This window comes from Bos mutus, chromosome 10, assembly GCF_027580195.1.
Source record: "Bos mutus isolate GX-2022 chromosome 10, NWIPB_WYAK_1.1, whole genome shotgun sequence".
NCBI lineage: Eukaryota > Metazoa > Chordata > Mammalia > Artiodactyla > Bovidae > Bos > Bos mutus.
The window spans coordinates 31532788-31557187 of record NC_091626.1 but is presented as its reverse complement, the minus strand read 5'-3'; the positions used below and the strand labels follow the sequence as shown (position 1 = coordinate 31557187).

The 24400-nt window shown below is 45.1% G+C and overlaps 1 protein-coding gene across 7 annotated transcripts; it reads right to left on the bottom strand.

Annotated features, from left to right (window-relative positions):
• MAX (MYC associated factor X) lies at positions 1–24400 on the bottom strand. Of its 7 annotated transcripts, none has more exons than XR_011465612.1 (6): positions 24138–24388; positions 23381–23407; positions 15955–16062; positions 2760–2883; positions 2186–2286; positions 1378–1516 (listed from the first exon to the last, which is right to left on the bottom strand). XR_011465612.1 is itself a non-coding variant. In XM_005909766.2 (5 exons), exons 1-5 carry the CDS (start codon positions 24171–24173, stop codon positions 1329–1331), a joined length of 483 nt encoding a protein of 160 aa, XP_005909828.1. In that variant the 5' UTR covers positions 24174–24382; the 3' UTR covers positions 1–1328. The 7 variants fall into 7 exon arrangements, 4 of the variants coding, with proteins under 4 accessions (XP_005909828.1, XP_005909829.1, XP_070233816.1 ...); XR_011465614.1 differs by having other exon boundaries at positions 2198–2286; XR_011465613.1 differs by having other exon boundaries at positions 2202–2286.

The window sequence follows — 24400 nt, the reverse complement described above, 5'->3', positions numbered from 1 at the left end:
AAGGATAAAATAAGTTTTTATTTATAGTCTTATAGTAAAGGGGAAAGCCTTAACTTGCAAGACAATTCTTCAGCAGTATGTACAACATACTTTTTATTTCCATGGAATGGAATCAAACACGGACTGAGACTACAGAGTATACACTAGAAATCAGCAAATGCCGGGAACAGAGTAGGAAAAAGACAAAGAAATGAGGCCTAAACACACAAAACCCTTCACTGGGATCTGCTGACCGCAGCCAGAACCAGGGCTGGATCACATAATGGGGACAGGTTCCAGGACAGTCGGAAGGGGAGGGGCGGGCGAGGGTGGGGAGGGGTCCGCACTGGGGTGCGGGTTTAGTACGAGGTGAACCGCTCTTGGTATTTACATACAAAATCAGTTGGCTCTATTTCTTAGAAATACACACGGAAAGAAAGGAAGATTTGATCATTACTTTATGAATCTGTCGCTTTGCAATACCGACATCATCATAGGGACAATTCACTCAGGTTCAAATTTCAGTAGCAGGAAATAAATATCAAAACATCATCACTGGCCCTCAATACAAAACCTCTACTCCACCCAATGCCCCCTCCTCGGCCCACCCACCCCTTCCACCCCCTGGAGACTCCCGCTCCATGCTGCCATCCCCTCACACCACACAAGCGCCACACGGCCTCCCTAAGGCTAGCTGAGAGAAGCAGGAGTGAAACAGGCCGAGACTCTGTGCTGCAAATCTGTCCCCACTTCCTCTTATACCACAAACTTCTCCAAGGATCTGGTCTTTCAATAGGAGCGATAAATAGCCTTTTAGGGGGGGAAAAATCCTTAAAAAGAAGGGGGAATAATTCTGATTACTCCAAACTGGTCATCTTCTGAAAGTAGAGCAGTCCACAGATTCACAAAGTCTATCAAACAGAGGTGAGGATGGCCCGGAAGGAGAGGCCTGGGTGGGGCAGGAGTCCCCCGGGCATGTGCCCAGCGGGGCTGGAGGAGCTGGTGGGTGGTCAGGACACCATGTGCTCAGAGGTCTGGCCGGCCGTCTGTCCTCCACAGAGAAAGCTGCCAAGTTGGGGTGTTTTGGTTTAAAAATTCCTGGTGGGGACAGGGAATCCCTGAAGGGAAACGTTAAAAAAAAAAAAAAAAGTGGAAATAGGGAAGGAGAACGAGAGCTGTTGTCCAAGAGCTTCTACGTAAAAATAAAATTTAAAAAAAAAATGAGAAAGAGGAAAAAAAAAAAACCAAGAGTCTCTTAAATGGTTCTGAGGGTTCTAAAGATGAACTGAAAGGAGGATAAGACGACGGAGGAGACAGACAGTTTTTATTGCTGGCCTGCCCCGCAGAGCTTAGCTGGCCTCCATCCGGAGCTTCTTCCTGCTTTGGGGCTCTTCAGGCTCCGACTCCGAGCTGGAGTCCGAGCCCCCATCGAAGGCAGAGATGGTGCTGCCCTTGGCGTTGGTGTAGAGGCTGCTGTCTGAGGAGGGGTAGTTGGTCTGCAGTTGGGCACTCGACCTCGCCTTCTCCAGTGCACGGACTGAAAGGCAACCAAGCGAGCGGGTTACAGCCTTCTGGAGACTGGGGAGGAACTGAGTCTTGGGTTGGGGTCCAGCCTGTTCTTCCGAAGGGCATGCTGGCCCCCGAGGCTCAGGGTGGCTCATAAGTAACTCCCTTCTGGTGGCTGGTCCACCTGCACACTTCATTTCCCTTCACCTTTCTCAGCCAGACACGAGTGCTCAGTGGATATGGCCAGCCACTCTGCAATGCCACCCAACCCTAAAGAGAAGGCGTGTGAGGTCACCATCCTGCCGTGGAAGCCCAGTACAGAGAGAGAACACGAGCTCCCTGTGGGACCCAGCAGTGCAGTAACAGCACAGCTGGCCCGGCAATGCCTGGCTCCACAAGGGTGTGAGGGTCACACATTAGCAGGGAAGGATGACAGAAGAAGTACCAGCCAAAGAAAAGTTTTGGCTTAGCTCTCACGTACAAGATCCACTTGGAAAGACAAGCTGGACACTTGGAAGCAAGTCACCAATACACAGAGTACCTGGGTTTTCCAACACGGAGCCCCTACATGCAGGCTGCTCGGCCCGGTAACCAACCCACTGCCGCCTCCCGCTGCCCATCCCTCGGTTCAGCTCGTCTTGAGCCTGGAAGGTCAACCCATTTATTTTGGTTTAGTTTATTTTATTTGAGATGTTCTAACCCAGATGGTTACTTGCATTTCCTTTTACTTGCATCTTCCATGAGGGAGGAAGAGAAGTGAATTCCCCAGGAACAAAGAACTTGATCAGCTCTCGCTTTCCCCTGTGGTTGTAGGAAAAGGCGGGTGTGAGCATTGGAGAACAGCATGGGCCTGGCCCATGGGCTGCCCTGAGTGGACTACCATTGACATGGGGAGCGCTCACTGTCCCTGAACACCTGGAGTCTCTGGCTCTTACACAGCACACTCCAATCCAAGGACCTCGCAGCTCTTTTGAGGCACCCAAGGCCAGCTGCAATCCCTACTACCAGTGAAACACCTGAGCCCCAAGAAGGGGAGAGCGAGCAGGTCAGAAAAAAGTCTCCAGATGTCTAAGCCTTAGACTCCACTGTTCCCTCACCGAGGGCTCAGGTCCTTCCTCAGGATGGCTACACTCAACTACAGGCCCAAGCAGCAGGGCTGCAGCTGCTCAGGAGCATGGCTCCGTCACTGATTCTGACTCTGCAGGCCCCGGCACGAGGCCCTGACCTGGCTGGCGCACAGCAGGGCCAGCTGCCCCACGAGCTCCACTGCTCACCTTGCTGCTCCAGGAGAGCATTCTGCCGCTTGAGGTCATCAATATCTTGCTGGTGTGTGTGGTTTTTCCTTCGCATATACTGGATATACTCTGTGGCTTTGTCTAGGATTTGGGCCCGGGATGCCTGTTGCAATATGAGAAAAAGCAGAGGGGACAAAATAAAGACCTAGTCCATGCAGCAAGGAACCATTCCTTTCAGCAAAGGCCACATGAGGGGACAGAAGTAGGAGGGGAAGGGCACGAAGCGCTAAGTGCTGTCGAGAATCTTCTTTATGCCGGTCAAGGCACCAGCTGCTTTCCACAGCTTACCTCACTGGCACTTTGAGAGATGGTTCCATAGGAACCCGAGTCTCTGAGAAGTTTACTGGTTTATTCAAAATCACCAGCGAAAGAGTGTAGAGCCTGGAATCAAACTCAGGTCTGTCTCAATCCTGAACTTGTTTCCCAGCCAGCCCCTTTGTTTCTTTAGGTTGCTTTCATGTCTTCGGCCAGGCTGTTCTGAAAAAATTAAAATACTACTTAACTGAGAGCTAAGGTCACTCACTCTCTGCTGGGCCTGGCTATAGGCAGCTGGTCCAGAAAGACAAGATCAAGATCTCAGCTGAAGCTGGCTCAGGATGGGGATGGGTACAAAGGTTTTCATCAAGGTCCAAGATTTCAGACAAGTGCTCAGACCGTTGTTAACTAGTTCCAACTAAGCCATGTGACCGAGTCATTATTTCAACCTCTCTGGCTAAAGAGACGTTTGTGAAAGCTGTCAGAGCTTGATGTCAACACAGGAAGGGCATGAGATTGGGCCATTTCAGGAAGCAACCACACCTTTACCATGGCTGAGGGTAGCCTAGGCACTGCCCTGTCAGAGGAGCAAGTTAATGAGCTAATAAAATGGATGTCAGGTTACTTGGCCCCTGGAGGTCAAACTTGTCTGGGAGATTCCCTGGAGGGTTGCAAACATGGCCTGAGTTACTCAGGACCAAGCACTCAACAGACGGAACTGGCAGAATGGTACAAGGCCCAGAGAACTGAAGCCCAAGACAAGCTAGTCTAGTAGTTGAATCCGGCAGTCATGCCACTGAGGCTCCTGAGCAGGAGCAAAGCTTCTTAAATGGCAAAGAAAACAGCCACACTCGGGCGAGCAAAACTATACCCGCTTGTAGTAAACCCTGACAATCGCAACTCATAGACTCCAGCACGGCTGGGTATCAGAGAGGTTTGGAAGACCTAGGTTTATTCACCAGTTCTCACAAGTACTAGAGTCTCCAGGCTTTCCTCTTATGGCATCCTTAAGGCAATTTCCTCAAAAGGAAATTGTTCATATTCAACCATTTTTATCTGGTGTGAATTATGTGTGGGGCACAGAGCAGACACTGTGGGGAAACAAAATGTATTAGTCATGGCCTCTTTGCCCAGATGCTTGCTTACTATCTAGTTGAGGAGATAAACATATCTATATACAGACAAATCACAGGGCAGTACCAACAAGTGTAACTTGAGTGGTACAGATTACAAAGGCCACGGGAAAGACGGCTTTTGGCCGGGGTGGTCACCTTGTGTGTGCCAGGAATTAGCCTTGGCTCTGCACACACAGGCCCCCATCTGAACCAGTGGGTCAGGGTGGGTTAGACTGAGGCGGAATTTGTGGGAAAGGGTTGCTCCGGGCGAGGAGAACAGCGTAGGCAAGGGCACGAGGGTGGAGACAAGACCAGGTCTCTGTCTTCAGTTGAGTAAGTCAGCTGATGGAGAGAGAGTGAGGGCACCTACCAGTGGGGGGTGGGGGGCGGGGCGTGCAGCTCTCCTTACAAGGCCACTTCAGAGGCTGTGTCCCATTTCTGCCAAAGGAGACTTATTAGGGTTATTTACTGGGTGATAAAATGGGGGGGGAAAGGGCACATATTTAGAAGGGACTAATTAAAATACCCTGCCTCTCTGGATGCTAGAGAGGGCATTAAGAACACGTATAGTCAGATAGGTGGCAGGATGGGCAGAAGAGTTTAGGAATCCAGCAGACAGCTGCCTCCGGAGCCCTGTCCCTAATGTGCTCTTGGGACCGCAGACACAGTCTTTCTCGCGGGGCTATTTCTTATCTGACGAGACACTCTCTGACCCCACTGAGCCTTCCAAATTCTATGCATTCCATCACTGATCTAATTGCTATGCATATTTATATCACAGCCTCTCTTTAAATTTGCCATTTTTTTCCCCGACTAACTGTTGCTCCCAGAATGCAACATTAACCTTATTTAACTCCTCATTCATCTCTAGCACAAGGGAAAAAAGCAAAATCTCTGAACAGGAGAGCACTTACAAACGCTTAGTGATGATTTTTAACAAATGACCACACTGAGTAGCAGCCTGAACGCTACCACTTTCTTCTTCACACGTTCATACATGAAATCACAAGGTGTTCATACATGAAATCACAAGGTGTTCATACATGAAATCACAAGGTGTTCATACAAGAAATCACGAAGTGAAATGTGAGCCATGAGCATAGCGCAACAAACCAAAGAGAAAGATGCCATGAGAGACGGAAGTCTTTCTACCTTGGGGCAGTTTCTGGATTAAAATACAATTCATAGCTGCTCAGAAAACGGAATGTATTGGGATCAAGAGGTCTCCATTGAAGGAGAGACTGGAATTAACCCAGCACCCTCTAGAATGCTAATAAGCACCGCCCTTCTTCCATACCTGCCCCTTGCTAAGCAGAAGTACCCAAGCCACTTGAGGTTGTCCCTGACGCCCCCATTAGCAAGTCCAAAAGCATGGTTCAGTTAACTTTATTTTGCCTTCTCCAGTGTTCTCAATAAGAAGTAAAATCACACAAGAAAAAATCTGAAGTACAAATGACAGAATTCCCCCAAATTTACAAGTGCATGAAGTCCAGGAAGAAAAAGCAAAAGGTTGAAGGTAGAACAGGACAGACTCATTGAAAACCCCCTCTCTACAAACCAACCCCCCAGTTTAACAAACCATGAAAGATCATGTGACCAGCCACAGGGGGAAGGTGTGGGCAGGACCTTGCCTTTATGAGTTTATACTGTGAACAGTAAACATGAAGCCTGCAAGAATCCTGGGCCTCATGGCCTGGACTATGGAGTGGCCCCGGGCTTTCGGTTTCTGTTTTCTAAACGGTGCCCAGTTGCTGAGTCGGCAATCTTCAAGTGCGTGTTCCTGAGCAGATAACACTGGTAGGATCAACATGTCCACAGATCAACTGTTGCCTTTGGGTATCCAGGAAGGCTCTGAATGAATAAGCTTTCCTGCTAGTTTTTACAATTAGAAGGCACTAATTCTTATTCTGCCTTTCTCAGCAGACACAGAACCCTTCAATGGTCTGGACAGTCCCAGCACAGGAGGGTATGTGGCCGTGGGACCGAAGCAGCACTCGGCCTTCTGGATAGCTGTGTGAGTTAATGCACAGCAACTTAGGCTTCTCTTTCCCTCTCGGAGCCACGCGAAAGGACACTGGACACCCTTGCCAGATGGTGTTCCAGAGCCACAGCTGCACACAGCAGTATCAATGAGGAGGATAATGGCAGCGTCTGAGGACTTACACAATGCCAGGCACCCTCACACAACCTTCTGATGTGTTCAGTTCAGTTGCTGAGTCGTGACCAACGTTTTGTAACCCCACGGACTACAGCATGCCAGGCCTCCCTGTCCATCACCAACTCCCAGAGTTGACTCAAACTCATGTTCATTGAGTCGGTGATCCCATCCATCTCATCCTCTGTCGTCCCCTTCTCTTCCCACCTTCAATCTTTGCCAGCATTAGGGTCTTTTCAAATGAGTCAGTTCTTCGCATCAGGTGGACAAAGTACTGGAGCTTCAGCTTCAACATCGGTCTTTCCAATGAATATTCAGGACTGATTTCCTTTAGGATGGACTGGTTGGATCTTCTTGCAGTCCAAGGGACTCTCAAGAGTCTTCTCCAACACCACAGTTTAAAAGCATCAATTCTTCGGCGCTCAGCTTTCTTTATAGTCCTACTCTCACATCCATACATGACCACTGGAAAAACCATAGTCTTGACTAGATGGACCTTTGTTGTGTTAGTTCTGATGTGTTAGTTCCTCTATTTTACACGTGAGGAAACTGAGGCACAGAGTTGTAACTTGCCTGATGTTAAATAACCAGTAGATAATATAGTCAAAAGATTTGAATCCAGGACACCCTTATTTTGGGACCAGAGAGGAGGCTGTGGAACTAAGGAAGAAGGTCAATGAAATTTGGAGAATCAGAGCAGGAAGACAAGGACTACAAAAGAATCGCCCAATTTGTCTATAAGGGTATCAATGAAGAGCCTGGTGAGGGTGGTTTCCTTGAAGAAGTGAGTTTAGGTAAATCATCTTCACATAGGTCATTGGGTGCAAAAGTGACTAGAAGCTGAAGCAAAGGTGAAGACTGGTTTTTACAATGAGGTTGAAAAAGTAAGAAATGGAAAAAAAAAAAAAGTAGTGTATAATAATAGCAGCACAGAAAGAAGATTGTTTTTCTTTTTCTTTGAGAGGCAAATGAAACCCAAAGAGTCTCTTAGCAGAGAAGAAGCAAATACAGAGGAAAAGCCAGAAGATGCAAGCTAGCTTGAAGAGAACTTTGTGAACTCGGGCCACGGCTGAGAGGAGATGTGGGCTCCCCACACTGCTCTGGCTTTATCACCTAAGAGGAGAAACCTAAGATGGATAGTGGAGGCAACCCAGCGTGGCTCAGGAGCCCCGTGGTTCTTGCCTTCTCCTGCTCGTCTGCAGCTGCTTGCCTGTTTGCATCTGTGCCCAGAGCAGCAAGGAGATGGAGAAAAGGGCCACCCCAGCCTCCAAAGGCACCCACTTGAACAGAACTCTGCTTGGGAACAGAGTACACTCACCTTGTGTGCTGCAGCAAGAATCAACTACATATTTCACCAGAGGCCCCAAACCCAAGAGTCTGATTCTAATCTGTACCTTTTAAAGGTCCCAAATGATTCTTGAAGTACTTAACACTGATGTTTAGAATGACACCCATGATTATGAAATCCCAGTTAAGGCAGTGGCTCTCAAAACTTTTCATATAGGGCTAGAGTCCCATACATTTCTGGAGCTGTACATCTTTGTGTCTCTGCACCAGCCCAAGTTGCTTTAGAAAGCAGGTGGGGAAAGGTGAGGAAGAGAAGAGTAGTACTAGACTATCAGCAACAAAAACATCACTGCTGTCCCCTAGGGTCTTAATGTTGATCTGAGAAATTGTCATCTTTGCTGAATTTACCATTTTTTTCCTCCTGTCAAAATCAGATCCTACCGGGCTGATGCAACGGTTGCCCTGTCCTAAGAACCAAAACCCCATATCCTGGGGAATGAAGAACTACTGGCTGACTTATCAACTGACATGTTTTATTTTTCACTAATTAAAGAAAATAAAACCATTATTTTCTGAAAACTGCACAAACTTTTACACATGGTAAAGAAAGGGAGGGCTAGGGCAAAGCTGGTATACATTTTCAACTGATTAAGCCATTTTCTGGAAACAAAAATTAAACACACAATAAATTTGGGTCTGCAGTAAACTAGTTCATTCCAAAATGGAACCACTATCAGTGCCAACAAGGGAGGCTAGAAGGCTGTGGGGTCAGAACCAGCACAGCCGTGTGGCCCCTCCAAGGCCTCCTGTGCCAGCCCCTCCTAGCCCAAGGGACCATGTTCTTGATTACTAGAGGAGGCAAAGGTATCGCACCCCATAAAGGACCTAGTTAAAGCTGGGAGCCATTCATCTGTTTAAGGGTCAACACAAGTCACATTTCAAACCCTGTATTCTTTTATCTTGGGCCCTTGGTAGTTTGAAATGAAGGTGTGACACTGTCCCATCCAACTTTGATCACGTGGGACAGGAGCACAGGGCTCCTCCAAAGAGGAAATACAACTAGTAAATAAACATGTGGAAAAGGACTTACTCTCACAGGCGACAGACAAAACACAACATTAATTACTATCTTTGGCTTACTAAATTAGTCACCCCCTTCAAAAACAAAAACAAAAACAAAAAACTCCAGTGATGGCAAAATGGGTACTCTCAAAACAATACTGAAAGACTAATCTTTAGAATTTACTTGGAAATGAAAAGAAAGAACACATGAAAACTACCCTCCTGGAAAGCACTCTGCAACATACAGCAAAAAATCAGGTGTTTTACCACTAGACAAGTTGGGTTGTTGAACCCAACTTGTAGGAAGCTATTTTGTGGAAATAGCCACATGCCCAGGATGTGCACCACTACATTACTTGTTGAGTTAAAAAACTGGAGGAAGCCTAAATGGTCCAAAGAACATGCCTGATGTCTACATATGAACATTCTACCACTTGGGGAAAGGACATGTTATGCGAAAGCAACAAACTATAGCATTTACCCATGTGAAGTATGCATACGAAAAGAGCAGGAGCAGACCATTTTACTCCTGCTTCTGAGACTCCATCAGTAAGCACATAGATTTAATAACAGCAGCTTTAGAGAGAGAGAGGGAAAAGGAGCCAGTTTTGTTTGACATCCACTTGGAGATGTCAAATTTCGGTCATATTAAAATGGGGTATGGGATGGGGAGAATGTATCTCTGAACTGCACTGTCTGGTACAAGAGCCACTAGCCATGTGTGGCTAATGAGTACTGAAATGTGACTAGTCTGTACTGAGAAGTGCTATAAGTATAAAACATACTGGATTATAAAACAGTGCAAGAAAATAATACAAAATCCCATTAGTAATTCTTAACATATTGATTACATACGGAAGTAATACTTATTTTTGTGTCGTGTTACTTGCTTAGTCCTATCTGACTCTTTGTGACCCCATGGACTGTAGCCCGCCAGGCTCCCTCTGTCCATGAAATTGGTGGTATTGGTTTCCAGGCCAGAATACATTCCCTTCTCCAGGGGATCTTCCCAACCGAGGGACTGAACCTGGGTCTCCTGCATTACAGACAGATTCTTTAATGTTTGAGCCACCCAGGAAGCATAAAGAAAACATACTATTAAAATTAATTTCATCTGGTATTTTTTGTTTTTTTACTTTGTCAACTAGAAAATTTAGTTGTATTTAAACTAAATTGTATTTCAAATGTATTTGTGGCTCACATTGAACTTTCACTGGACACCACTTATCTTAGAATCTTAGAATAAAGCAAAGGTTGTAGTTTTATTATAGGAATGGAAGGGCTGTTCCTTTTCTTCTCATTTTCCCAAAGTTTTTTGCAATTTTATTAGAGGGGAAAAAAGAAAAAGAAATGCTAGAGGGAAGGCCTAGTAACCAATTCCTATCCTTTCAAGTCGCTGAGTTTCATGGCTCTATAGTCTTCTCCACGTAGTGAGCCCTCTAGCACTGTGTAGCACAGACTTCCAGAAGGATGGACAAAGTTCCTGCCCTCAGGGAGTGCACCCTCCAGTTAGGTGATAAGATTGTTACACAAAAAAAGGGAAGAGAGGAGAGACCCATGAAGATCCACTGGGGTGTCAGGGACCATGATACCCAGGGTTCTCAAGGTGCTGAGGCATTTGATGTGGGCCGTGACAACGGACAGGTGGAGACTGACTGGCATGGAGAAACGCAGGAAGGCACAAGAGCAGGAAACGCAGGGAGCTGGGGAGTCCTGGAAGTGGGTCTCCTCATTGTGAAACCCCAATGTCATCCGGGTGGTGGGGCTGGAGTTGGGACCTTGGTGGAAGGAAAGATTTCAGATAAACCTGAGGATCACATTCCTGCACAGAGGAGGGGGTGCACTGCTCCACAGCAAGGGAAGCAGCAGAAAAAGCAGGAGGGCAAGTTGGGAACCTTATTTAGAGAACATGAATACCAGTCCCTACCTCGATGGGCACTGAGAAACCCTTGGAGGCTTCACAGGGGAGAAGTATGAAGTCAGATACAAACTGTACATTTACAGTTACTGGGCCCAGAGCTTAAGGGAGATCTGGGCAACGCTGGGCAACGCTGGACAACAACTTAAGACGTAGACATTTTAAGAAGGAATGCCCAGGTTGGAGTCTGGTCAGATACTAACTGATGGGTAAGCAGGTGAAATGGGCAGGGCTGTGGTTTACATTTCACTTAAAAGACAATCCTTTCAGCAGCCCAGATGTGATGTAGAAATAGTGCTGCTAAATGAACTGCCTGCCTCCAAGGGCGTCCACCAGAGTGAGCCCCTCCCAATGGAACAAGGCCAGGTGGAGAGGGGCTTCCTTCAGTTAATAAACACTCACTCTGCTTCCTACTGTGTGCCAGGCTCCAAGGGAAGAAATATGACTAAAGATATTCTCCCTGCCTTCAGTACTTACTACGGTGAAGTATGGGAGATGGGTAGACAGCCATTAAGTAACTACACAAATACATGTACAGGTACACCTGGGATAAGTGCCTGGGCCACAGGGCCGAGTGAGTTTAACAGGGATACTGACCTTCAGCTGTAGGAACTGTTAGGTTTCCTGGTATAAGGGAGCTATTTGATTTCAACATTTACCTGTTAAGGACACTGGGCTTTAATGAAGATGAAACAAATTAGCTCCGTGTTTTGACCTCTTACTTGATGTTCAGCATGTTATTATTGTTGTTACGTATAATCCTCTCCCCTAACAAGAGAGCTAGATGCTCAAGAGTAGACACCATGTATTAACCTCTACGACGCTCATATGTAAACACATGAGCACAACCACGCTGGCTGTGCTGTCAGAGCTGAGCAAGCTCACTGCTTCCTCTGGCGCTCGCTCCTCAGCTCCGTTCTGGGGACCTACCACGAGCCGGAGTCTGTGACAGGAGCTGGCAGAGGCAGTGCCTTCATAGTCTCACCCAAATAGAAGGGACTCTGACTCACTGCCTAGAAGAACTCTCAATTGTTGAGCAGAAGAAACACTGTTTTCCTTTATTTTCATCTTAGGTTATAATCTCTTTTTAACATAGCTCTATCCAAGAAGGAGAAATCCAGAGCACCACTACCTAAGAGAGCAATGAAGTATGATAAACAGGCATTTACGAAGAGACTTAGAAGATGAGAAATTACTATAAACCACCGTTTAGCTACACATGGCAATGCTGAAACAGACCCTTGTATCACTAAAGTCAACCATCCCAAGCAGACACTGTGATTGGAAGCAATCTCTCTGGTGCAGGGACTGGGGCTAACTTATTGGGGGTGGGGGCAGATAACTCTGCCCCCATGAAAGGCAAACTGACACGCTCACCACCAGGTTTACCATTCCCCACCCCCACCCCCCCACCCAAACACACACAACAGGGTAAGCTCAGAGCCAGCAAGCCTTTGGGCAACATTCCCTAGGACCCAACTAAGGACCCTTAAAACAAAGAATAATTCTGTTCAAGAACAGTAGTGTCTTCCTTTGCAAAATGGGGTCACAGTTGTTTTCGCCCTTGTTTCATTAATCCTGGTGGCTCAGATGGTAAAGTGTCTGCCTGCAATCACAATGCGGGAGACCTAGGTTTGATTCCTGGGTCAGGAAGATCCCCTGGAGAAGGGACTGGCAACCCACTCCAGCACTCTTGCCTAGAAAATCCCAAGGATGGAGGAACCTGGTAGGCTACAGTCCATGGGGTCGCAGAGAGTTGGACACGACTGAGCGACTTCACTTTCACTCACTTTCCTTCCTCTGGTTGACTGGCTTATAGTTCTAATTCCATTCTATCTTTCCTGTGGGCTCCAAGTCCAGCTGAAAAACTATGGGAAACAAGACTCAAGCAACAGGAGCTCAAGAGGCCACTTGCAAACAATTCGATCTATGGCAAAACCCAAACAGACTGCCAACTATAATCATCTATTTCTCAGAGCAGCAATGCAGACCCAGACAAATTTATAAACTTCAGTGACGCTTAACTCTGCACTTCAGTGTTGCCTACATATGCTACTTCACGGGAGAACGTTTGTAGTAACCCTAGTATGACACACTGCCAAGATACTGGCCCTATCCAGGGGAAGCTCCCAATATGAAGACAAGGTATGAGAATTTAAGGAAATTTCTTTAAAATATTCTAAAGCTGTTTATCCCCAGGGTGTGATAGAAAGACTAACTCGGCAATCGGCAGTCCTGAGTTCCAGTCCCTGTCTAGCTATGGACTAGAATCAGGATCTTGAGCCTGCTCCCTCGTCTCCCATATGTAACAATGGCAGGAGCTAGCAGCATAATTGTCCAATTTTGACAGTGTAATACTCACCTCAGAGAACTACTATGCAGACTTCATCTTATATTGCAATACAGGTATTAGTTAATACTGACATTTTATTTAAGCAAAAGGTGAACATCTTATAGTAAAATATAGGAAACAAAGGATAGGGTTTAGGTCTCACATTTAAAGCTGTTTTTTTGGGGGGGGGCTGTTTTTTAGTATAAGTATCCCCCATTCTTGGTTAGGATCCAATTCAATCAGTATTAGCTTCCCTTTAAAAGACAAAAGGCTTAGAACAGGTAGGCCAAATCGTCCTAATACTGAGAGAGAAGTCACCTGGAACATACAGATGCACAAATCAAAGGAGACGGGGGGCCTCCCTTCAAAAAAACTGATCTAAGCACCCCCACAACTCTCAGAGCAAAATTACCATTTCAGGATTATTTACATAATGTCAGAACCTTGACTGCTGCAATCCAAATCAAGAATTAGCCAATTTCCTTTGGTTCGAATACCACTTTAAAAAAAAAAAAATTGCAACATTTAGTGAAAACTCCGAAGTCTGAGGGACCAGAGTATTCTGTGAGACTCAGCACAGCACCTGTGAACAGTGTCAGCAGACAAGGAAAATAACAGATTGTGAAACTTAGTGGGAAAGGGCTGGGGTTCAACCAGAGGTAACAGCCACTTCCTTTATTCATGCTCAACACGAACATCTGGACCAGAACCCACAGAAGCACCTGAAATTGGGAAGGAACCTGGCAGACTGCCACTGGTGCTCCGTTCATCTGCTCAAAGAAACCTGGCTCCAACCACTCCTCTCCCCTACTCCTGCTACTTTGCTGACTTCATCTCCTGCCACTATCCCTTCACTCACTCCATTCTGGCCACACCCGCCTCTGTCTCCTTGAGAGGCCCAGGAACGCTCCCAGGCTCCCGCCCCTGGGCTATTCCACTTGCCTCCCCTGGCGTGGAACGCGCATCACCAGACAGATGCATGGCTGAAGTCTGTTGCCTTGCAAGTGTGTGTTTTTTTGGTCTGCTCCAATGAAACCTGCAACCCTTCTTTCCTTGTTTAATTTTCTCAATAGCACTTATCTGACATAATACGTATATATATTTACTAGTGCTTTTTTACTGTAAGTAATTACTAGTTCGTTTTCAATCTTTTCCTCACCAGATTAAGAGCTGCTTTCATCTGCTTTGTTCACTGCTGTATTCCTAGTATCAAAGACAATGCCTAGCATCCAGCAGATCCCCAGTATTTGTGAATGGAGTAGGTGAGTAAATGAATGGGTTCCAATGAACGACAACTATTTGTAAGGTTTGTGAGGTTACCAAATTCAAACTGTCAACTTCCTTGAAGAAATGAGACAACAGGATTATGGTAATGTGATTTTTAAGGACCTAAGGAAGAATGTTACAATAATGTAAAAAAGACTAGGTAAGAAAAAGGTAGAGTTGAGCTCTTAAGAACTGACCTCTCCCAAAGTGCTCTCAAACTTAAGAATCATCTGACTGCTAGTTATAAATACAGATCTCCAGGCCTACCTACCTCCAGAAAGACAGACTCAGTAGTGATTCTGAGGCAGATGGTCTACAAGCCATTTCTTGGGATATACTGTCCTGGTACCACTCGTTAGATGTGAGACTTAGAAAAAGGTAGCCCTTGTCTGTTTACTTCACCAAAGCCATTTTAATTGATATCATGGCACATGAATACGTCAATAGTTCAGGTAAGCACAAGAGATAATCCCTTGCATGTGTGTACTCTGACTAACAGGGTGAGCCTCTCTCCCATCATAAAGATCTCCTGTGGTGCTCTGACAGTGTTGTACCCAGGAATGCTGTTATTCCAGGTAAGCACCTTGGACCAAGGCCATCAAGCCCAGTCCACACTAAGTGCGCCTAACCCACGGCGAATTCTGCTTTTGCAATACTAGGCATCTACATGGCCTGTTTTATGCTTTTCATCAAGGTCAGACCCACCTCATGCTTCACAGTCACACCTCAGATAAGGTATACAGCACATGGCTTACCAGAGTGGCAGTATAAATAAAATGAAACTATCATGGCATCCAGTTTCACTGGCCCAAGTTTAATTCTGGATAACCAAGCAAACCTAAAACTCCTACCACAGAGCTAAATCTGGAGAGCCGTTCAAAGCACACCTGAGAGCAATGGTTTTTCTTAACATGGTTGCTTCTTGAAACACTGCATTATTGAACCAACAAAACAACCAGACAGACAGACAAATAAAAAAAAAAGGTCCTCCTCCAAATTTGCCACTTACACCACTGAACAGCTGCCGAGAGTAGCCAGTTATATTGTGTCAAGGATGGAGATAACTGTGCAAACACATATTTTCTCCAAATTTCAAGGACTGACCCTAACCTATAGGCTTTTTAGTCAAAGCTTTGGACTTTGTTTTTCAAACGGAGAAACAGTTGGTGCCTACCTCTCCAGGGAAAACAGTTTCTGGAAGGCCACCAATGGGGTAGAGGGATGGGGGAAGAAGAGTGGTTATTTTTCTCTTTCATTTTGTGTGAACATGTCTCTTTACTCAAATTCACATTTAAAATGCTCTCTCTATATATGCCTTTGGAATAATAACTACTCTTAGACTGGGAGATCACTGGTGTCCAGATTGGTTTACATACATTCCTGGGAGGTTTCATTTAAAATAAGTACCACTTTGAACCATACGAAAGGAATTCCCATGGAGGTCCAGAGAATCATTGACCTCAGAAATCCTTAGCATTATCCCAAACTACTGTATGCTTGTTATAATGATTTCTTGAATGAGTAATTATATGTAATATTAATTTTAAAAGATAGCTCCTACTGATGTCTTAACAAGCAGCTCCATTACATCTGACACTGTTTGTTAAGGATGAACTAGAGAGTAGGTAAGGTGTGTGATGACTCCCTGAAGAATCAAAGATGAAGGAAACCATGTCACCCAAATATCCCAGACTCCATTTCTTTCTGGAAAGGTGAGCACCCTGCTAAGCCCCACAGCGTGTTCTAACCTAGTGGTGGCTCATCAGCTTTCTCAGTAAACTCACCTTCTCTCCTTGGAGTGAGGGGACCGAGTCCCGCAAACTGTGAAAGCTGTCTTTGATGTGGTCCCTGCGTTTTCGTTCCAGTGCATTATGATGAGCCCGTTTGTCAGCCTGGAAGAAGGGAAAACAGCACATTAGCAGTGGCGCTCCTCCTGCGTGCACAGCTGAGTGGGTACAGCCTGGAAGAATATGCTGTCAGCGCAGTCCCAGGTGACTGGACTGGGAAGGATTTGTCGAGGTGGGCAGTTAGGAGTCTCCAGAATTAGGCTCTGCTGAAGGGGGAGAAAGGGTGAGCAAGGCTTGCAACAGGAACATCCAAAGTAGCTCGATGCATCCAGCTCATGCATAAGTAAAATAAAAGTTATTCATGGGGACAAAGTGTGACTCTCCTGGAACATCAGTTTTCTCCCACAACTTACTTATGTGACACAACAGCCGCCAGTCCCACGGCTAGGAGGTGGCCAGGGAAAGGCTGCAGTGGGCCCCTTCATAAGAGGTGATCACCCCCACTGTAAGAGATTCCCTTGGCGGGGACCCAGGAAGAGAGTCAGGCCACTAGTACAGTGCTTCTTTCATGTGAAAACATCACCGTGAGTCTGCTCTGGTCTCCACCTTGCTAAAGGGTACTAGTTTTAAGACCTGCTTGCCAAATCATATATGAGAAACTAAAACCTCTGGAAAACCCAGATGCATGAATCTGAGATCACCATGACAAAGCTGATATAGATGATGCCAACTGCATTCTGAGCTCCTATTTTTTTTTAAAAGTGCATCCAAGTGCTATTCTGCCAAGGCCTTCCCTTCACAGGGTGCCAGAAAGGTAGTTCTTAGACAGCAAACCTTCTGACACTCACATACTCTGAATACATTTCTTCAGGCACCTGTGGCAGGTCATGCTTATTTGGCAGTAGCTAAATACCCACAGACAAAAGCCCTTATCCTGTCCTGCTTAGAATTACAAAGAACAATCAACTGAGAGGGACAAAGACAGCCAACAAATCAGGGATGGCAAAACACACTGGCTTCAGATGAAGACAGTGCGGGTGAACGCTGCAAGGGAGTTTCGGCAGACCCCCATCACAGGGGCAGTCCCGCCAATGGAGCTCAAGTGCTGACTTAACCTAAAGCAGGAACGTCACATCTGCACTTCGGGAATTAGTGGAAATACTGTACTCTGAGAACTTACCCCCAGTACACGAGGCTGCACTGAGCTAACCTAAAGAGGAAGTCTGGACATAGGAAGTTCAGGTAGCTTTAACCTACCCAGACACAGAACCCTCAATTTTAAAAATGAAGCAACAGGAGTGAACACCTAGGCTTAGCACAAGAAAGCCTCAAATGAATCTTTGTACTAGACAAGATGTTCAGATAAAAGTCTATAAAGACAAGAGTTACGGGAATGAAAGGACTTGAAATTCTAGTATCTAATCCTAAAAGTCTGAGTCATGACAGAGGAAGAGGCTGGGAGCAGCTGTGGTAATTTTAGTCACTTCCTGGTCTCTCAAGCACAGCACCTCACCTACAGCTCTGTTGAACAGGACACACGGTTCCCATCACAGCCACGGTTCTCCATGGCATAGCGCTCGTTTTTAGGGCAGATGCCTGGAACACAGCTAAAGCTCTCCTAATCTTACGTCTGGACTCTGTAAAAATGAGTGTCTGCTGAACTTCAGCGATAACGTGGAATTTACAGGGAAACTGAGGGAATGACCAGATCACCTGAGGCTAGAAGGTATCATACAGCATTAGAGCAACAAAATTGCAGGTACCTTCTGTCAGCTATATGGATAGCTTGAAGGAATTAAACATATTTAAGTACCTAGTCCTCTTCTAACTTACCATTCCCTCTAGTCATCTATTGATAAGGTAGTTAAGTTGGGCTGGTTCTTAGACTAAAAACTTCAGAGGGCTTAGAGATGGCATTTGGCATTTATCTGTCTCCCCTGTGTTTGCTACACACTCCCTAGGATGGTTTATTTACATGCAAATTAATTGTCCAGCTTTGGTATCCAGCAGCAGCTCAAGATACTCCTGTCTACTAAATCACCCTGATTCCTGGCCCTCCTCCCAGCTTAAGAGCTGTGCACAGAAGCAGTGACACCAGTTACCCACAATCCTTCTTGTTGATACAAATAAAATTCTAATTGTCTGTTTTCTTTCTGGGAGAGCCCTGCAAATCTCAAATGGCTAGAATCAAGTTGGACTTGGTTTCACTCAGGCCTGCACTAGAAGGGTGGAGCTAAGTATAATCTAACACCAAAATCATCCCCACAATGCATTACCCCCTTCCCATTCACTGAGCCCTGAAAGGACTCAAATGGACAAGTCTTTCGGTTAGAGGACTGTAAGTGAACTTGGCTGTGGACCATCAGCAGAAATCTTGGCTTCTCATCTGGGGAGCCAGCCAACTTTGAGAAGTTGGCTCAACAAGGAAAGGCAGCAGTCCACTGCCTGGTAGAAAGCCTGGCCTGGGGACCGCTGTTCTCAAAGCAGTGGATGCAATTTCTGTGGTGGTTCCAGGCCCCATTTAACCAGCAGAAGAGTGGAATCTTAGACCAATCCCTGCTGCCATGTCCATCCCCAAGCTGCTCCACTTAACCAGAGGCCATTTTAAAGCTCTCTGTGACAATGTCAATGATGTATTTTTTCTTCTTCTCAAGCCTCATTTGAAAGAGCAAGTTAAAAACATGCAGAACTAACATGCCTAATTCCAGGCAACTCTGATTAAATAATACCTCTAGTGGCTTGAAAGACCATATGAAAAACCTTTATACAAGACTGAGAATTCTGTTTGGGAAACAATTTCCAAATGTCTAGCCGGATGAATTCCTCTCCCCCGCAATTCACCCAAATGGAGGGCCAATTGCCAGGCTTATCACTGCTTGTTAACTATCTTCACTTGCTGGCAACCCTTTTTGAAAGGGCCAAGATTTCAGAACTGAGAATGAAAAACTGGGTGAAGATTCCCAGTATAAGGCATCTGAGATCCTTCCACAAACGCAAAACTAATTAAGAAAAAAAAAATGGGGGGGGGGTGGTGGGAAAGGGCCAAACAATTGTGTGTCTTGAACAAATAAAGCTCAACTCAGATGAGCCAGCTCTCTCTTACCTATACTGAGGAAGATGTCTGATAATGAAAACAGGTGCTACCAGACAAATTCTAGAAGATAAAAGAGGAATTCTTGGGCTGTACAGCAGTCCCCCAAATACCTCCCCTATACATCCTACAGGAGCAGTGGCTGGATGCTGTCACTCTTTAAGCAAGCTGGATTTGCAGTTTCTGCCAGACAAGCCCTCCTTCAGGGCATCCCAGGCTAACAGAAACACTAAAGGGCCGTGTGATACTGAAGAGTGGCCCACAGATGCTCAACAGGAACTCCAACACCAAATCGATTCCAGCTTTGACATCTCTGCCAAGGTTTTTATTCAGTCTCTCAGTATTATTTCCCCCAAACTTTCCATACTGGCAGCCAGAACACGAGTCTTCACCTACAATTTGTCCATCTCTGACACTAACAAGCATGTGTTATCTTAAGTGTTGTTAAATGTTGAAGGCAAACATTATTTCCTTAGCCAAGAAGTTGCTAAACTGGCAGCAGGTCATTCAAGCTAAGGAAAGCTGTTCAAAACTGAGGGATTTTTAAAAATTATTTTCTTCCAACTTACTGCATAGAGACTACATCTTCCTTTGAGGCATTACATCAGACAGCAGCATTATTTCCCACAAGTTCTAGGGAGGCAAATCGCATGGGGAAATGAATGTTCTATTATGCAAGGATGCCTAAGGTTCTCCAGAGTAATGCCATCTCTTGCAGATTACCTGACACCTAATTCTGTCTATAAGGGGAATCTTCTCGAATCAATATAGAAAACTCCCACCATATACGGGATTAAGAGTTGCTCTGTAAACATTTACTGCCTTTAAGAAATTTAAAAGTTATATTTTAGAAGGAAGATAGTGTTTCTTATGATTACTTAATAAGGTATTCTTATTAAACACTAATGATGGAAATACATAAGCTCAAAATTCTCATCAGAAAAGATCTATTTACTATTTCTGATGGGAAGTAGATAGGATAAATAAAACTGAACTTCTAAGCAACTTAATTCACTTTAATCAACATGAAAACTGCAACATGAAACTATGGGCAGCTTGGATGAGAAACTCACTAAGGTCCTTAATAGGAGATATAAATGGCAACTTCCCAACACCTCTCCGGCTTGAAGCCAACTGCCTGGTATACGTTTTTAATATCCAATACATATGTGTGTTTTCCAGGCTACTCAAAAAAATCACTTGGTGCCTTAAAAAACTTGGGAAACATATATATAAATATGCCATCATTCTATAGCCATTTTCCTTGATCAACGATGTTACTATTACTGGCATCTTGGAAAACGACTTATAAGTAAGATCACCCTTCCATAAGTATTTTTAGGAACCAAACTTGGCATCCACATCAGTGTGAACACTCTAAGCCGACACAAAGTACATGTATCATGTAGCATTAGGGTAAAAGGCACTGATTTCCTGACTAAATTTCAATCTCAAAGGTGACTAACCAAGCTCATTCCCCTCTGAATACATTGCATATCATAAAAAAACAAAGGGCTCTGAGAGGTTAAAAATATTTCATACCAGAAAGGTCCAGAAACAAAGGTCCAGAAATCTGTTTCTAACCACCCCCCAGATAGGTACGCTGTAACTGAAACATGTGCAGCTGTCACGAAGAATAAGCTGAAAAAGACTGTGGGTTTCTAACACACTAACCCTAGCCCTGTGTTTCTCATATACTTTCATTCCTTCAAAAAAAAAAAAACAAAAACAAACCCCAAACAGAAAAAAAAACAAGTATACCCTGCATGAAATATCCCTGCCCCAGAAAACTCGTGAAATGCAAATATTTTCCTCCAAAGAATAATAAAAATAAGACAGTATCAGTGACATTCTGAGATACAGTGAATTTACTAATAAAAATTATTGTTTGGGATTACTTTAACAAATCTTATTGGTCACCGGAGAAGTTGTTTCCGTTTGCACTGAGGCAACAATAAAAAATACTCGTCAAGTCAGTTTCACTTTCTGTTACTTCAAGCCTCTGTTCTTGCTGACTATCCAACATTTCTTATGCAGTAAAGCTGTAGCTATTATAGTTACGTTATAAAACATGAATGAATTTCTCTTTCTGTATTAGGACCCACAGGACCTTTTCAAAATAACTTCTTAAAAGTTCTTCTGTAGTCCTAAATATTTGGTTGTTCACAGTCCATATTCTTTTCTGAACTAAGGCAAAGCTTAATAGTTTCCCCCCAAATTAAAAAAATGTATATCTATACTAAATGTCAGGAGAAAGACAGACATAGTCACACCCAGAAAAAAATAAAATCCTTTTAACCCTATGTATTCACAATAATTGCTTGATATGCTATAAAATTTGTCTACTGCTTCTTCTCTCTATGCCAATGTGATTATCTTACAACAGATAACATTTAAACATCTCAGCAAGTAGATGTGTCAAATTAAAAACAAAGGGTCAAACCCACTCCCTCTGCCCACCCTCCAAAATCAAAGGGAAAATCCTAAGTACCTTAACATCAAACTTCAAATATCTAGACAAAACAACGAGATTAGCACTCTAGGAGAGTGGAAACATTTTAATAATTTAATAAAACAATTTACATCAACAGCCATGTGCATGGATATTTTGAAAAGCAGAAAGCTCTCAGGAACTATACACCAAAATTTCATAAAGAAAATTTTTCTCACAGTGGAAAGCTGATATAATTTCAATTTAAATAATAATTCTTCAAAGGAAGCCCAAACAACCCCTATTCTCCAATTCTGATCAAGCCCTAGGGCAGATTTTATAACTGGAGACTTGGAGGAAAACAGACCAGATTTCAAACATGAAATTCCATGTTTACATTATTAAGGATAATAGTAACTGAATAAAAGGAATTTAATTTTCCAATGTATGTAGAGATATTAAGTATCAAACAATACTGCAAATATTCCAAGTATTGTCTTCAAATACTCCAAGGAAAAATAAATTCTTCTTTACTGACTATTTGGAACAACTGCATTGTTGGATTTTTACGGAAACATCAGCTCTCAACAAGTACACTTTTTCTCAATACCTAACTGCTTTGACAACCTCAGAATTGAGCAGGTACAAGAGGGCTTGCTTTTACTCTGTGATAAATTCTTAGACCAGAGGTCTCTAAGTAGCATCCTTGAAATTCTAACAAGCCCCTAAACAACTTGATTGTCTCACACATCATTTTAAAAATCAGAAAAATAACATAAAAGTCTGGATTTTTAATCTTTCTTCCAAAACAGGAAGATAAGACAACACTCAGCCTGATTCTCACGTAAAAACCCACTGCACTACAGTGGCTGCCTTTTCAGAAGACACATGTGTTCTTTAGTCCCCCAGTTCTCACCTCTGCTCTCTACTTCATTCCTGACTATCTCACTGCCTGGATCCTCTGGAAGCATCTAAATTTTGGGGCTCCATTCTATCCACTCCCTACTGCTCCCATCTGTCAAATGTTAGACAGCATGATTTACTTATTTCTCTTCCTCCCTGATTATGATTTATTTGTACCTATTTTTTCCTTCTATTCATGGAACACCCATAGTACTGTCTCAAGGACACGAGATTAGTGTCTATCTTAAATCCAGAGAATCATCTACTGAGAAGATTTATAACAAAACTTTAAGAAATTACTGACAACACTGTATAGTCTCAACCATCACCTCTTAGCAAACCTCTCTCTGCAATGCCACTTTTCTTCAGCAATTCTTTTATTGCCTTTATACTGCTCCTTCAACTAAAATATAGTCAGACCACAATAAGCTGCTGAATGTGATACGTTCAGATTCAACCTTTGGCTCCTCTACATTCCCAATGTCTGCATTAGAATAACACCAGATTGTGAGAGATTCCATAGGTCTACAGCAGTCACATGACTTTTGGTTAAAGGTGATTACTGCATGTGGCTTCAACTTCACACAGCCATGGTTTAGAACCTACTTCTTCCTAAGTAAATCTGACCACTTTTCCCTGAAGTAATACTACAACTTACTTTAGCATGATGCACTTCTCATTTCCCACTTATATAGTGACAACTAGAGCCCCCATCTGAAAACTACGGAAGGATTAATTTCCTTGCATACAACTTCTCTCACTCACCTACATTCACGGAAACTTATCACCTGAGACTCCAAAATTATGAGATTCGCAAACCACCCTCCCCCCACCCCCACCACCTAGAACCCCAGAGCAAGGCCCCACCTCACCTTAGCGGTTAACAGGTGAGTTTACTACAACATTAAAAGTAATAGAACAATCTCTTTTTCTCTCCGACCCCAAAAAGGACTAGAATTGAACGGAAATGAAAATGAAATGGAGAGTAGGAGACGTACCGCAGATTGAAACCTCGGTTGCTCTTCCTGGAATAAGAGAGAAAAAAAAAATAGAAAATATAGAAGTTATTTTTACACTTCACATTCAATAATAAGAAAGAAAATGCCGGCGTCAGAGGAAGCGGCGGGTGGGGAGTCAGCCCTACCCACCCCCCCTTCCCCATCCTACGCCCCCATCCCCCCTAGCGGGATCGGGTAGCGGGGCAGGGGGGTCTCGAGCGCCGCCCCTCCTTCCGGGATCCGACCCGGGACAGAAGGGGATCCAGAGCACTGTCTCCTCTCCTCGTACCCAGCTCATGGCAATGTGGGCACTTCCAATCCCTCTCCGCCCTCCTTCATTCCCCAGGATCCGCGGGTCACGGGAGCAGGGGGTCGCGCGCGGACGGGGCATGGTCCTAAGCGCAGTCCCCTTTCCCCAGGACCCGGACAATGGGATCCCCGGCGCACCCGGTCCCTGTCCCCCGGATCCTGAACGGAATAGGATGGGAACGGGAGGCCGCAGCACCTTCCTCCACCGGGGGAGGCTGGGGTCCCAGAGGCCGCGTGTCTCCTCCCCACCTCCAGTCTCAGAAGGCCGCTCCGGCCAAGAGCCCGGAGAGAGCGAGCCGGGAGCGCGACGGAGGGGGTCCCAGCCCAGCGGGGGAAGGGGAAGGAGGCGGCGTCTGCCCGGTCCCCTGCCGCCGTCGCCCTGCTGAGAACCCCGGCCGCTGTCCCAGCCTGACAACCCGCAAGGGAAGGAAGAAGCCCCAGGACTCACGTCGCTCTCCACCTCGATGTCATCGTTATCGCTCATTTCCTACGGCCCAGGGAGCGGCCACTGCAGCGGCGGCGGGGAAAGGGGAGGGGTGGAGGGGAGGGGGAAGTCACCGACAACAACAAGCCGAGTCCCCCCCCACACACACTCACTCACTCACTCACTCACTCGCTCTCTCACTCACACACACACACACACAACACGGGCGAGAACCACCTCCTCACTGCAGCACCGGATCAACGGCGGCACGCACGCCCGGTCGGCCC

Bases quoted from the DNA above. Each gene is read 5' to 3' on its own strand.
- MAX (XM_005909766.2), bottom strand. From the start codon at position 24,173: ATGAGCGATAACGATGACATCGAGGTGGAGAGCGAC. The intron at 16,063-23,380 runs GTACGTCTCCTA...CCCTTCTTCCAG, and splicing joins AACCGAGGTTTCAATCTGCG to GCTGACAAACGGGCTCATCA. The intron at 1,517-2,759 runs GTGAGCAGTGGA...GTTGCCTTTCAG, and splicing joins TGCTCTCCTGGAGCAGCAAG to TCCGTGCACTGGAGAAGGCG.